The 14,655-nt window shown below is 36.3% G+C and overlaps 1 protein-coding gene across 3 annotated transcripts in view; it reads left to right on the top strand.

The window, feature by feature from the left end:
* Window positions 1–3,817: 3,817 nt before the first annotated feature.
* The window catches only part of LOC149076862 (ATP-dependent 6-phosphofructokinase-like), a 46,293-nt gene continuing 35,455 nt past the window's right edge, over window positions 3,818–14,655 (top strand). For 2 of the 3 annotated variants that reach the window (XM_089244585.1, XM_089244586.1), the window contains exons 1-3: window positions 3,818–3,975; window positions 6,943–7,072; window positions 10,947–11,098. In XM_089244585.1, coding sequence (XP_089100711.1) covers window positions 6,952–7,072; window positions 10,947–11,098 — 273 coding nt within the window. In that variant the 5' untranslated portion in view covers window positions 3,818–3,975; window positions 6,943–6,951. The remainder of the gene's footprint in view (window positions 3,976–6,942; window positions 7,073–10,946; window positions 11,099–14,655) is intronic. The other variant, XM_089244587.1, reaches the window with a different exon arrangement.

Here is a 14,655-nt window from a genome sequence, read left to right on the forward strand (position 1 = left end):
ACCAGGTTTGTGGCGCCACTGTCTGGATGGGCGTAACCTTCTGGAAGCTTCTGTACAACCCTTCACCAGTTCTCCGCCAATCGCACACATTTCCGCTAAACCGAAACCGGTATTAACAGATTTCGATATTTCTGTCATCTATCGTTCTTCAATCTATCGTCTGTAGATCGTAACATTATAAAATGCAGCTCAAGCAGCGTATAATTACTGTTTGTGACACTATTCGTTGCATGAAGACTATTTCAATATAAGCATTCGTCTATCTGTTTAGAGATACACACGTCTTAACGTATGAGCCCAATCCAGCAAGATTTTTACGATCTCGTAGAAATTTTTTCACGCCCCCCCCCCTTTTTTGAAGTTGTCGTGCTTTGTCCGCCCGTAGTTTGCACGATCCGTGCTCTGTGCGACCAGGATAAATCTAGTCCTACCCTGAGCGACTAAATTCTTCTTCATTCCTTACTTGGACAAATTCTTTCTTGGGGTATTTTTCGATAACAAAAAAAATCTTGTTTAAAGATTTGTGTACGCAACTCGAGTTTTTCTTTCATTCTTTATACAGTACTATATACTCCTATGTATCAAAATCAGAATGTTTACAGTTCAACTCTTGCGTTGTGAATAAATGGAATAGCTTACCTCTTCCTCCAGAGGTAGTGACTTCTAACACAATTGACACGTTTAAAAAGAAATATGATAAACATATTGGGATAAATCGAGAAACTATCCATACGTAGATAATGCAACCATATTATTTTTTTATGGGCAGTATATTGATATTTCCTCATTATTGTCGGGTTTTGTTTTGTGCTCATATTGGGTTGCTGTATTTTTGATATAGTTTAGCTATGTATTCGACAGCCATATTTTTTCAGCCACCTCGTTGGACATTTTGCCTATTGTGGCCTTTGTATTTAGTTTTGAATACACCTGAGTATAATTGAAGACTTCGCTGCAAGACAGCACATTCTCTAGGCACATTAAAGTGCTACACGGCAGACCGATGGAAAGTACTGACCTAAGTGTACTTTTATTTTAATGCAATGTCGTTCTCAAGATGTTGCACGGCACATCAATCCAGTTATTCTCGTGGCACGCTGGGATGATGCGGCACACATATTTGGGAAACCCAAGTCAAAGGAGTGCGAGTACACACTTATTAGCTGTATAATTAGCTACTACTACTACTAAACCACACATGTACCTCGTCCATATTCCTCTACGGAACGCCTAACGAATTGGTACATGTTGGAGTGTCTGTGTTGTGAACCTAACGTGAAGTTACACAGAAGCTTGTTTCTGTGTAATGCTTATTATAGTGCTGCCATCTACCACATATTTTTCGAACTATGAGTGAAGTGTAATGTTTGATGACTTTACCGTTGTAGGTCTGTTGTTCTCTGCGGCGAGATTTTTTAATGGGGAGATCGGCTTTCATTCGCACCTCGAAGTTACGAACCACAGAAAACCAACTTCAGCCGACCACCACTGTGGCAACGGTGACGTTCGAACCCGGGAACTCGCAATGGCTATAAGCTGGATCTTCCCATTTTAATATCAACTGCAGTTAGTCGATTCGAATTCCTGAAGCAGAAATAATTAAGTTGGCGAGTGGCTATATACATATATACAATGAATCAATGAACGCCTGGGGCTCTGCCACCGGACTTATCCCGTTGCCGAGATCTCTTCCAGCCCAGGTTCTTGGAAGAGTCTGGAACAAAGTGAGCGCATCTAACAGTCTGTAGCTTGTGTGTCTGTCAGCACTGATATTTCAGTGCTGACATCTATACTTCAAATAGTGAGTGACGTGTAATGATTGAATATTTGTAACGTTATAGGCCTGTTGCTCTCTTTGGCGAGACTTTCTAACTGGGAGATCTGCTCGCAATCGCGCCTTGAAGTTGGGAACCACAGAAGACCAACTTCAGCCAACCACTACTATGGTGCCGATGGGGTGCATATACAGTATAGTGAAAAGTTTAAAAACGTTAAAAAGTTACGACACTTGATATAACGACCCCATTCGTCCCGTTGAAAATGGCCGTTATATCGAAAGTAAAACATGTATGATAGTCGTTATATGAAACCATTTGAGACTTATCCTACCGGTCGTTGTAATGGAATGGTCGCTATAACGAGCGTCGACTGTACTAGCCATAGAGGAATTTACACTTTAACTCACGAACTGAAAGGTATAATCGCTGGTGATTATAATATCATCTCATAAGTTCCTCTACAGTCGAAGTAGAGAATAGAAAAGGATTTTGTCGCTCAAAAGCTCGAAGACATTTATCTTGGTAGCACCTTAGAGGAGAAATAAGGAATTTACATTTCTTCTCAATGGGTAGCACAGAGCACGTAACCTTTTGGCAGGTAATTAATGCATTTTAATGAAAAAAATAGAACCTCCGATGTTTGTTACGATACATTTTATCATATGAAAAATAACATGTGTTTTCGTTGATTCAAAGAACAGATAGCTCCCTCAGCTTTAACCTGAAATATTAGAAATACTTGGAAAAATGATATTCATTTACCCCTAAAAAATCTTCGCGGAGCACTAAGAAATCTTTGGCCACGCACAATTTGGGAACTCCGGCTCTAGCGTGATTTGTGGCTTGGGATCTTGTTTTTTTTATACCCTCTCATCATTATTTTTTCTCGACAAATTTTTTTTTTTTTTTTGCCTTTCAACTCAGACTTTGGATCCCTCCGAGAGCGGCCTTCCATCGGCCCAAAAAACATACAGTAACACCCCACCCCCTTCCTCCGGCTTCGACGCCGATGCTTCAACCGAAAGAAAAAGTATCCGGAATATCCGGCCGAATTCGCAGACATTATAAACACTATGTTTTATAACATCATTAAAAATTCGGAACTAATTTAGAATAATCAATTTTGTTTCGCTTAATCCACTATAAACACTGAGCTATAAGGTTTACTTATAGCTCAGTGACCATAAATCAGTAGTTTTAAACTGGTGCTCCATGTGTGCATTCCCTGGGGGCTCCACTGCCGCTCCAACCCAACCAAAAAAAAAAATCCAGTAAATTAAAAAAAATAATAATTGTAAATAATTTTAAATAGTATAAAAATAAAACAATAACTTCGATTAAAAACAATTTAAATCCTTGATTTCAATACACAATAGCAATTCAAGTAGATTTCATTAAAAACACGTAAAAACGACACTTTTTGCACAAAAAGTCTGGAGTAGGCTGACCATATTTCCTTGAAAGAAATGCGGGAAATTAGGTCTCCAAATACAGGAAAATACGGGACATCGCCAATTATCGCCAAAAATCACGCCATAAAGTAAACAAAGTTGCTAAATATTGGAGAAATTACGTTAAAATCAAAATGGCGGGAAATAAAGCATTACTGCCAATTGCAGTGAATTTAAATGAATTCGACGAAATAAAACGTTCACCAAGACAAATGTGAGAGATTAATATATTTATTTATATTTGTAACTATCACAATATAATTTATGAGTGGGAAAATAATTTCATTCTTTGATTCAATATAAAGAATAAAAATTCAAATAAGCTTCGTGTAAAAAACGGGAAAAACCGGGACACTTTCGTTAAAAAGTAAGGACGGCCAAAAAAACAGAAAAAACCGGGACTGTCCCGGGAAATACGGGATGTATGGTCACTTTAGTCCGGAGGGACAAAATTTTGCCAATCCTAAAAAATACAGGATGTATGCTCATTTGATTATGATTTTTTTAGAGTGTGATATCAAGTCGGCTGTGACTGGACTTTATCAGAAAAAACAAAACAAGAAGGAATGGAATCTGCGATTTGGCAACGCTTTTTGAATCGATTAAAAGTCCGCGACTCGAGAAGGGAAATCGAATATAATTTCGTGTTGAAATGAGGAATTGATCCGCGGAAGCGAAGGAGAAGTTTCATTTGAAGCGTTTTTCTGTTTTATACATCAAATACTCATAAAGTGATATTTAAACATGTAAGTATATTCGCTAAAAGCGGCTATTTAAATAATTAAATATGCGAACGATGATGGATACAAACTATATACGCAATATAAACAATGTGTGATCTCAGCCCTATAATATATATTGTATAGCCTTTCTTTCTCTTAAACCGAGCACAACTCAGTTCTATCACCATCTATTGGCGATTTGCTACCTAGTGAGTTGTGGCGGAACTGTGTGTGTACCTAACAGTCTGAGTACATACGTAGTGTGTGGATTTTTTCAGTGCTGCCATCTATATTTCAGAAGTGAAGTGAGTGATGTGGCATGATTGAATTACATTTGTACTGTTTGTTGGTCAGTTGCTCTCTGTGGCGAAACTTTTTGAAGGGGAGATCGGTTCGCATTCGCGCCTTAAAGTTGGGAACATGGGCGGAATACGGGGGGGGGGGGAGAGAGACTGATCTAATATATATATATGAATTGACATCATCATCTTGCTCCCCCCAGACTTCCAAGTCTATCTCCGCCTATGTTTGGGAACCACAGAAAAACAACTTCAGCAGACCACCACTGTGGCGACGGGGGGGGGGGGGGGGGGGTGTTCGGACCCGGGACCTTCACAGCGACATATTGTGTAGCCTGGCATATACTTGTAAATAAGCTGAATTTTTTCGTTCATTTATTCATTCCTGTTTCGGGAGGAGGTGGCTGGGTCTCACCTTATATACGGGCCAGTTTTTTGCAGCAAAAAATAATCCAACCAGTCTTACCCAAGCGCTGAACCAGAGGATTGGGGTGATCACACCTCCAAAGAGGCGAACAATATGGAAAAAATTTGTCCTGTGATTTATGGGATCATCCATTCATTGACACATCACCCTAAATTCACCTGTCTCCGCTCCATTTGAGGCTGAAGGTGTCTGCTACTGCTCTGTTTGCAGCTGAAGACATAGGCGCAGCGATCTGAGGAGTTTTTTACCCCCCCCCCCCTAATAATTAATGAATATACAATGCACCACTTTTCCTCCTGCAGAAGGGCTTGAGTCTTGTATATACGAGATAATTGCAAATTACCTCAAAATTGTCAGCTAGCTCCTTGCCCCCAATGTTTTTTCATGCCAGTGCCTCAGAAGATGTTTGCCTTCACTCCATTCGCAGCTAAAGATACGTCTACCTTCACTCCATTCGAAGCTAAAGATACGTGTACCTTCACCCTATTCAAATCTGAAGATGTCTGCCCCTCCACTCCATTCTCAGCTTAAGATGCCTTTTATTTGCAGCTAATGATGTGTGCCTTTGCTCAAACATGAATTGGGGAGGCAGTGATGATGGGAATGACCTCCCCCCCCCCTCCCCCCCCCCCACCAAGTACCAAATAATATGGGAAAATTTGTGTATCCCATAATATATAGGACGATCAAACTAAGTCTCAATTCATCCCTCTCACATCCTTGATCTGTGCCTTGTTTACCCTATTCTCCCACATCCTGCAGCAGCGCACCATGACAGACTTTTCATGCACCCCTCTATAGCAGGGGGCCATGGCCCCACATTCTGGAGCAAGGCCCCTAGGCTGGGATCTTCTTTTGTGGGCCCCAGTCAGACTTTTCATGGGCCCTTCTATAGTTATAAAGCAAAAAATAAGAATTATCCCGGGCCCTAGGGCTCTCATCAGAGCCCTGTCAGCCCTGCCTTGTGGGGGCCATGGGGGGATGCTCAACCTTTGGCCTTCGTGAAGGGTGTTTCGGTAGAAAAGTATTGGCCTGGGATCTTGGATAGACCCCCTGTAGTGAAATAGTGTAAAAAACAAAAATAATAATAAGAATCATCTCCTATGACTAAATCCCTGTCAGCCATGCCTTTGTGGGGGCTCACCCATGATGCTATCCCCTCCCCCTTCAGCAAGTTTGGTCAGACAAGCTAGATAGTAAACCAGCCTTCTACGTATATCCAAGAGGGTTATCAAGTCTCTGGGGTTTTATGTGGATATGCTGCCCCATCACTACATTTCTAAGGATACTCAAATAAGTTTGCAGGAGTCGGACTGGCCTACTTAGGGCTTGACTTGAATCCTGTTGGGAAACATTTAGGATGAACTGCAATGTTCCACAAGCCCATGGCTCTCACATCCGGCAGCAGGGCTCTAGGCTAGGATCTTTCACGGGCCCACAGGCCAGAGTTTTCAATGGTCCCCATAATAGTAAATTTATGAATTTATGGTGTAAAAAAAAAAAGTTATCTTGGCTCGCCTCCCTGGGCTTTAGCCCTACTCTTGTGAGGAAGAGGCATGCACAGGCCACAACAGCTGAAATCTATACAGAAACTAATCTTGACTCTTTTAAAAGAATTCTTTCTCCATCTAAATAAGAAATATTTATGGGAATGGTGCATGGCATTTCTGAGAAAGAGTAGCAGTTGTAGCCTCAGTGAAAGGTAGGCCCATCAGTCCTTAGTTTTGACTGTACTGGCCTGCAATTTTAAGCAAGTTTATATAGATAGTTAAAATAAACATTTTAATAATTTTAATCTTTCCAGCTCTCTCAAACTAAGTTTGTCCATGTGTGATCTTTCTAAGCTTAAGCATGCAGAAATTTAATTCTGTAATGCTCGGATATTTCTTCTCAAAGTTGATTTGTCCTAGTTTTGATTACTTTCTTTCTTCCCACCCTCCTATGAGACCTGCCTTTCCAGTTGCTGCCTCACAGATGAGAGCTTTCATTTTCTCCGCCATTCAAAAAAAAGGTCTCCAAAACATACCCGTATTCCATACCTCACCTGTCTTGGGTATTGAAGGATTAACAAGTGACAAGTTAACAATTAACATATTGGCTGCTTATTTAGAAAAAAATCATCAACATTTTTTAGGTTGTTTTTCTATGTTAGTATGTGCTTGAAATCAAATCGATGCATATTAATAAAGATCAAAGTATATTGAGATGATAATTATTTTTGTTTCGCCATGATTTTTCTGACATTTCTGCCTTCACCTTTCATAGATAATAACAATGAGCAAGAAAATTGCTGCTATGCATTTCACCCCTCCTGACTATGAGAAGCTGGAAGAGAAGAAAGGGAGTCATAAAGGTGCAATTCTTGGCATCCTAACGAGCGGTGGAGACTCACAAGGTCATACTTTTGCTATTACTGTAAAATCTCGATCTAAAGTATCATTTTATTTTTTAAATAGCTATTTGTTTCCATTTTTTTAAGAAACTTTCTATAAAATGGTCATTAGCTATTCGAGTCATGAATGCAAGCCAATCTCCTCATCAAAACATCTCGCCACAGAGAGCAACAGACAGACAATGGTACAAATATTCAATCATTACACTATTACATTTCACGCATAGACATAAGTTGATACAGTCTCCTCTAACGGGGACGGGGGTAAAATGTGCATAGTAGAGGAGGGGTAGGATCACCTTTCTGTATGCTTATACCTGCAGACATGATGTTTCTGAGACAATGGCTACGAACTGCATTATCCGCCAGGTATGTATATGGTCGGGTGATCATAATGACGGACTCGCATCGCGAGGATCTGGGTTCGAACCCCACCGTCGCCATAGTGGTGGTTGGCTGAAGTTGGTTTCCTGTGGTTCCCAACTTCGAGGTGCAAATGCGAGCTGATGTCCCCATTAAAAAGTCTCGCCACAGAGAGCAACAGGCCTACAACGATTAATTATTCAATCATTACACTTCACTCATAGTTAGAAAAACTGGTGGCAGATGACAGCACTACACATAACAAGCATTACACAGAAACAAACTTCACGTCAGGTTTCACTACACGTACACACACATTCCCGCATGTACCAATTCGTTAGAGGTTCCGCAGAGGAATATGGACGAGGTACATGTGTGGTGTAGTAGGTATGTGTGTGTTGCTTCGTCAAATGAAGATGTAAGATTTTTTCAAGGCAACTACATTTAATGTAGGAATTTTAGTAATTTAGATACCTGTTATTCATTGTTTTGAGATATGGTCATGTATTCATTATTCTTACGTAAAATATAACGTTGCGATACAGAAATTACGAGCATTTTTTTTTTTGCTTCTTCAACTATCTTGCACATGTCGTCAATTTTTAAAGAGCTGGTTGGATTAAGCAGGTTTTTGGATTAGCAGGGTTTTAGTGTATTTGTATTATCACAACCCTAATATAAGGATTTTCCTTGATTTAACAAATAAAAACGTCAGTTTTATCTGCTTTATTAAATTGAGGTTCAACTGTATTAACCCTTTATCTGCTGACAGTACCTTAAAGTACCACCAACTTTTTTATCCCCTGTAACATCCCTTATCTACATTGTTTGGTATTGGTATTTTGAAGTATAAAGGTTGTATAACTATTTTGCAATTACCAGATAACAGCACAAGTGTGAAACTGCCAGTTTTTTTAAATATGACCACTAGTTAACAATTTTTAACTTTTTTTAATAACATGAGTGAAGTGAGTTTTTTTAGACTGATTTTAGGGTGCTGATTTCAAATATGAATGTAAAAAATCACTGTCACGTACAGTTTTTCTGTATGTATGATGTTTATCACGCAGGATCAACTTAGGAGGGAGGTCACAAGGATTTTCTTCCAGATAAATTTTTAGTCATTAACCTTCAGAAAACATTTAGGTTAACAGAAATTGATTGAAACAGCTGATAAATGTATTTTATTAGTCTTTCGTATTTAGTCTTTTAGTATTTTAATGTTTACAAAAATATTTAAAAATGTTTTTAATTTTTGATCATCTTGGGAGATGCACAAGCCCCCATGCACCTCTGATCAGCCTCGGTTTAATGAAAAGTATTCGCAGCAAAACGTATATAGCAAAATTTATTTTGGAAATTAATGCATCTGCGAAATTGACTTGGCGCCATTTTTTTACTATAGGGTTGTAGATAAATATAAAGCCTGTGTTTCTCTTTCAATTAAAAAACTGGGGAATACGGGTGCAATTAGAAATAAAATCAGTGTTAGATGACAAAAAATAGAAATATGATTTCTAGTATTTCACACATATAGCCTTTATGTATAATTTTGAAAGATATTCAAAACTAAATATCATATAACAAAAAAACTAGACGTGATGTCCATTTTTTAAGATCAGATCTGGAATCAGCACCCAAAAATTAATTAACAGCTGAATTTTATTGCCATGTTAAAAAAACCTTGTAGACTAGTGTAATTAATAAAATTCAGCTAGATGTTCCGCCCCTGTAAAAGTAAAACACTGCTTTTACAAAATGTTCCTTAACAAATGTATAAAACAAATTTTGGCTTTCATTGGTGGTGAAATAAAAAAATATATTCATTGTTACGTGTTATTCAACATATTTGAATCAGTATTTTTTATCTTTATCATAAGCGTAGTGCTGATGAAACTTTCAAGTACCAGGTTAATTAATTTGTTCTGTAGTAAATAATTTTTTGAAAAAACTATTTTTTTGGTTTTTAGACCTTAACTAAAATGATCTACCTATAAACTTGCATGATATAATTATTTAATTTTTTCAGAATCTGGTAGATAAAGGGTTAATATTCATCTCACGTATTTGTCATGTAATTTTTTTCACGTGTTTCAATCCATTGCAGGTTTTACAGTTGCACTTCACTTTCCGCTATTGCAATTTTGCAGTGATTTTAATTGACCATTTTGCTTCTCTTTGGCATCATTTTGGTAACAACTGGCAATTTCCTGTTATTTTCCCTCGCATTTAGGATTCCCATTTTCTGTGTTTTTCTCAAAAAAATATGGTCAGTCTAGCTGCTGTTGCACTGGGGCCCTGCACTCAAGAAATATGAATTTAAAAATTTATATGTATAGGCCTATATTTTTTAAAAATAACAAATGCGGGAAATAGAGGATTATTGCTCAATGTGAATTGCTCCTTAGAGTGGCAATTAGAGATTGAAATTGACTCATTTCTGCGTGCCGAACATACCTAGCTCTGTACAGAGAACTTTTTTTGCAAACATGTTTTCCACCCCCCCCCCCAAACCTGTCAGATCAACTGCCAATAGGCAGTTAGCTTTTGTTCAAAGTTTGATAACAGAAGGAGCATGACAGTTTTTTTTGCTTCAGGGTAGTATAGGAATAATATGTACACAGTATAGATAATAATAAAATATGGAACATTTTCCTTCCTTGTTTTTTTTTTTAATTCTTAGTGGGGGGGGGGGGGGATTTTACAGAGGGTTTACTGATTTCCACTGTGGCAGTTATAATGCAGATCATGGGGAATTTTAAAAACCGCTCAAAGGATTAAAATACATTGCATAAAATAACAAGACATTTTTAAAGTTCTGACAACAAAAATAAGGGAAAATACAGGAATGTTCTGTAAAACACTGGTTATATTTAGTGACCCCACATAGGACTCAGAAGGATTTTGTCCACTAATACACAGTGACTGCATATTTTTGAATAAGAGAATTATTTTTAATGTACTCCCATGAATGAGCCCCAAAATTATTTTTGCATTGAACCCTTTGTCGCCGAACCCCTCTCAGTGCATTTGGGTGGGGCGTTGGTCTGGTTTTTTTTATTCACAATTACCTGTGTCTTGCTTAACTCCTTAATGATCATGGACGAGATATCTTGGCTCAGTTTTTTTTTCTTAAAAATTATGAGAAATCTAAAATTAAAAGAGCAATCTACTGCACTCATCTTTTTCTCCCCCTTCTACTTCTAACATAGAAACAAGGAAACCAGTTTTTGAGAGTTATTACCTATACTTCAAATACAGATCGTCCAAATTTGTTGTCAAAAGCTTTAAGGGAGCTAATCACTTGCCATAGCCGCCTCTTTTTACTTTCACACTATGCCCCCCACCAGATCATCCCAGGGCTACAAGAAGGATTAAAAACCACTTGTATAAATCACTGGATTGAGCTGTATTTCTTTGGTAAAATCAATGTTTATTGTTGTGTAATATGTTTTAAATTTTTTATATACTTTTCATTTACCCTCCATAAAGTTGTAATTTTTATATTATGTAGGAATGAATGCATCTATCCGTGGGATTGTCCGAATGGGACTATATCTTGGTGCTAGAGTCTACTTCATCAAAGAAGGATACCAGGGAATGATCGATGGTGGGGATAATATTATCGAAGCAAAATGGAAAGATGTTGGAGGCATAATCCATAAAGTGAGTTTTTTTAAATTAAAAATTGGTATTATAAATTTATATAAAAGTTTATATATATGTATTCATTTTGTGAATTGCAGATTCTGTACAGAGTCAAACCATATGTACACTAAATCAGAGAGACTAGCTAAATAATTGTGCATTAACTGAATTTCATGTTAGCAATCATTTACTTCTTTGATAGTACTCAATTCACATAAACCAGTGTTTCATGTATAATGTTATTTACATTATACAGTTTCACATCAAGGAAATAAGCATAACTTTGCAATGTAAATATGTTTGGGCCATGCATATACAGTGATACTTCGGCTAACACTAATGAAAATAATTCATTCCAGAATCACATTTGTTAGCCAAAACAAAATTTCCCACGTGTTTCTAAGTCGTTTAATTCATTCCTAAAACAGCCCAAAATTTGCAATTTCATAAAACAGTGAGAAACACTAAAGGATACAAATACTGACTGAAGGCTTAGATAAACTATTTAACAAATTGGATGGGGAGGAGAATTTTTAGGAAGAATGAAGTACTGAACATATCTCTTTATTTTACACAATGTATGCTAAAAATAGGGGTTGTGAAGTTGTGTGCTATGTGCTATGTGATATATATAGTCGGCTCATTTTTCTCTCACACACACATGCAAAAGAAAAACATGTATTCCTAGGCAGTTCAGATTGGTATTAATAGTCTCATCATATGTAGTAAAATCGTTGAAGTCTAACTCTTTTTTTTTTTTTTAGTGTATTTTTTCTTTCAGCTCAATCATTCATATCACATGAAATAGCTTAAAATTCTTCTAAAAGAGAAAGATAAGTACATATAAATGAAATACAAAAGCGCTTCTCCGAGGTGGTAATTTATTTGGTTTGACTGACAGTTCTCCCTTGAGTGCACGAGTGGTGCAGTGTTAAGATGCTTGTCTACCACCATGAAGGCTACCGTCAAGTCCATTTGATTTGACCCCGGGGAAGAATATTGATAACAATTTACTGCCCTGTAAACAGAATTTTTTTTTCAACCCTGGCACATTCTGTTTTATACAGGTTTCACTGTACAGTAGAGTCTTAATAATCTGAGGTTAATAGTACCAAGACTACCTCGGATTATATACTGAGAGCTAATATCGTTCGAAAAATAATAAGAAACAGTGTCTCAAATGTGTGTTTGGTAATGTGGGGGGGGGGGGGAAAGAGGTTACCTACTCTTAACTGTTTTGTCCATAATTCAACAGCTTAATTCATTAAACAACTGCCAAGATCAATGGCTATTTTATAAGGGAGACTGATATAGGAGCTCCAGCCCTAGGGGCTTGATATCAATGTTATTTTTTCTCACTATAAATTCATTTTAGAAGAGCCTATGGAAAATTCTGGTCTGGAGTCCACTGATCAAAAACTATCAAATGGGGTCCACTGAAGACACCAGTATATAAGTCAAGACTCCTTGAGACTAAAATTAATTGTATTTGTAGAAAAAAATGAGAAAAAATGAAATAAAATCGTTCTTTGCGAAAAACAGATTTTACAAAATAATTTAGAAAATTTCAGCACCTCTGATTATATAAAACCCCAATGTTTTGAGACTTGAATGTACATTAGAATTCATTAAGTGAAAAAAGTTAATAAAAATACACTTTTCTGGAGGTGATAATTAATTATTCTGGGAAAGAGGGATCAGAGTAATGGACTCACCCATATTATTTTATTTGACATGTTTTTAAGTCTATTTAAAAGGATGTACATCTCAGTCATTTTCTAATTTTCTCTTCAAAATAATAGAAGACAGATGACAGCACTACTAAAACACAAAACAAGAATAAATGCATTAGGACCACACGTGAACACACACTCATCATGTTTGTACATGTACCAATTCTCTAGAGATGTGAGGAATGTATACTAGGTACATATACAGTTAAGTAGTAGTCATTTTCTCATATTTCATCATAAGGGACCATTTATGTATTTGTGTATTTAAAGAAATGCACAGCATTCTTTCTAATGTCACCATTAATTTGGTGTATTCTGCAATGAAATCCATTAACTTTGGTTTAGATCAGCGGTTCTTAACCTTTTTTGACTCGCGGAGCCCTTTTTTTTTTTTTGAAATTGAAATTGAAATTTATTACACACACACATATTACAACATATAATACAGACGCAATATACAAAAAAAAAAAACAAACAAAAAAAAACATATATATTACCATTTATATATTAGCCCAAGGGATTACATAATCCGTCCAGGGCATATTGATAGTGTAGTATATATTGGGGTTGACAACAGACCAATGGTGTATATAATTAAAATATAATATTGTCTTCACATTACATTCGTAAAGAGAGAAAAAAAGATGCATGTATATGGGATTAATATTCAATTGTGTTGATTTTGTTTATGAGTAGTTTTCTGAATTTGTGCAGTGATTTTTCCGTCTTTATTTCGTTATTCAATCTATTATATTCTTTAGGTGCTATGTATATGAATTGTTTTTGTATTATGGTTTTGTTTGGTTTAATTATGGCGTATTGAATTCCGTGTTGTCTTGTTTGTCTCTGCTGGTGTTTAATTCTGAACCAATCGGGATTTTTCTGAATAAAGAATAATATTTTGTAAAGATAGAGTTTATTGATGTTAAATCTATAATCATTGTGACAGTCTTGGATTATATTTATTTTTTCAGATACATTATTCACAACTTTTCTCAGAGTGTTTCTTATTATATTTATATTTGAGTCATAATCACCGCCCCATACCGATATACCATATTGTATGACTGGTAAAATCCATGCGAAGTAAATAGTACGAAGAAATTTAGGGGATATAATATTTTTCAAGCAGTAAATCCTGGTATTGATGTATTTTAGTTTATTGCTTACTGTCACCGCTTGAGTTTTCCATTTAAGGTTTTTATTAAAAACGATTCCAAGATAGTTTATTTCATCGGACTCCTTAATTTCAGTACAGCGACACTCATTGCGTGAGCAATGACCTACATGATATTGTATTGTTATTGGTTCTATATTTCTGTTATTATATAATTGAAAATGCATAAATTTAGTTTTATTTAAATTAAGGGTCAATTTATTATATTTTAGCCATTGTGAAATTATTGTCATATCATTTTCCGCTTTATATTTAAGGTTTAGGTTATCATTATCGGAAATGAAGAGCACTGTGTCATCTGCATAACTAATAATATTTCCATTCATTTGTAGGTGTTTTATATCATTTACATAAATCAAAAAGAGTATCGCTCCGAGTACCGATCCTTGTGGGACACCGCTTACTATTTGCTTAAAAGATCCTATTTCATTTTTAATTTTAATTGCCTGTTTTCTGTTCGTTAAGTAGCTTTTAAACCAGTCGTGTATTTTTCCTCTTATACCAGCCTTATTAATTTTGTCCAGAAGTATTTTATGGTCAATGCTGTCAAATGCTTTACGTAAATCCAAAAAAACAGCAAGGGTTTTTTTATTGTTATTGACATTCTTGTAAATGTATTCAGTGAGTTTTAGAACTGCCATTTCTGTATTTTTATTTTCAAGAAA

This window comes from Pholcus phalangioides, unplaced genomic scaffold (assembly GCF_987345545.1).
Source record: "Pholcus phalangioides strain wild (caught in Gottingen) unplaced genomic scaffold, Ppha-v1.0 ptg000015l_1, whole genome shotgun sequence".
Lineage (NCBI taxonomy): Eukaryota > Metazoa > Arthropoda > Arachnida > Araneae > Pholcidae > Pholcus > Pholcus phalangioides.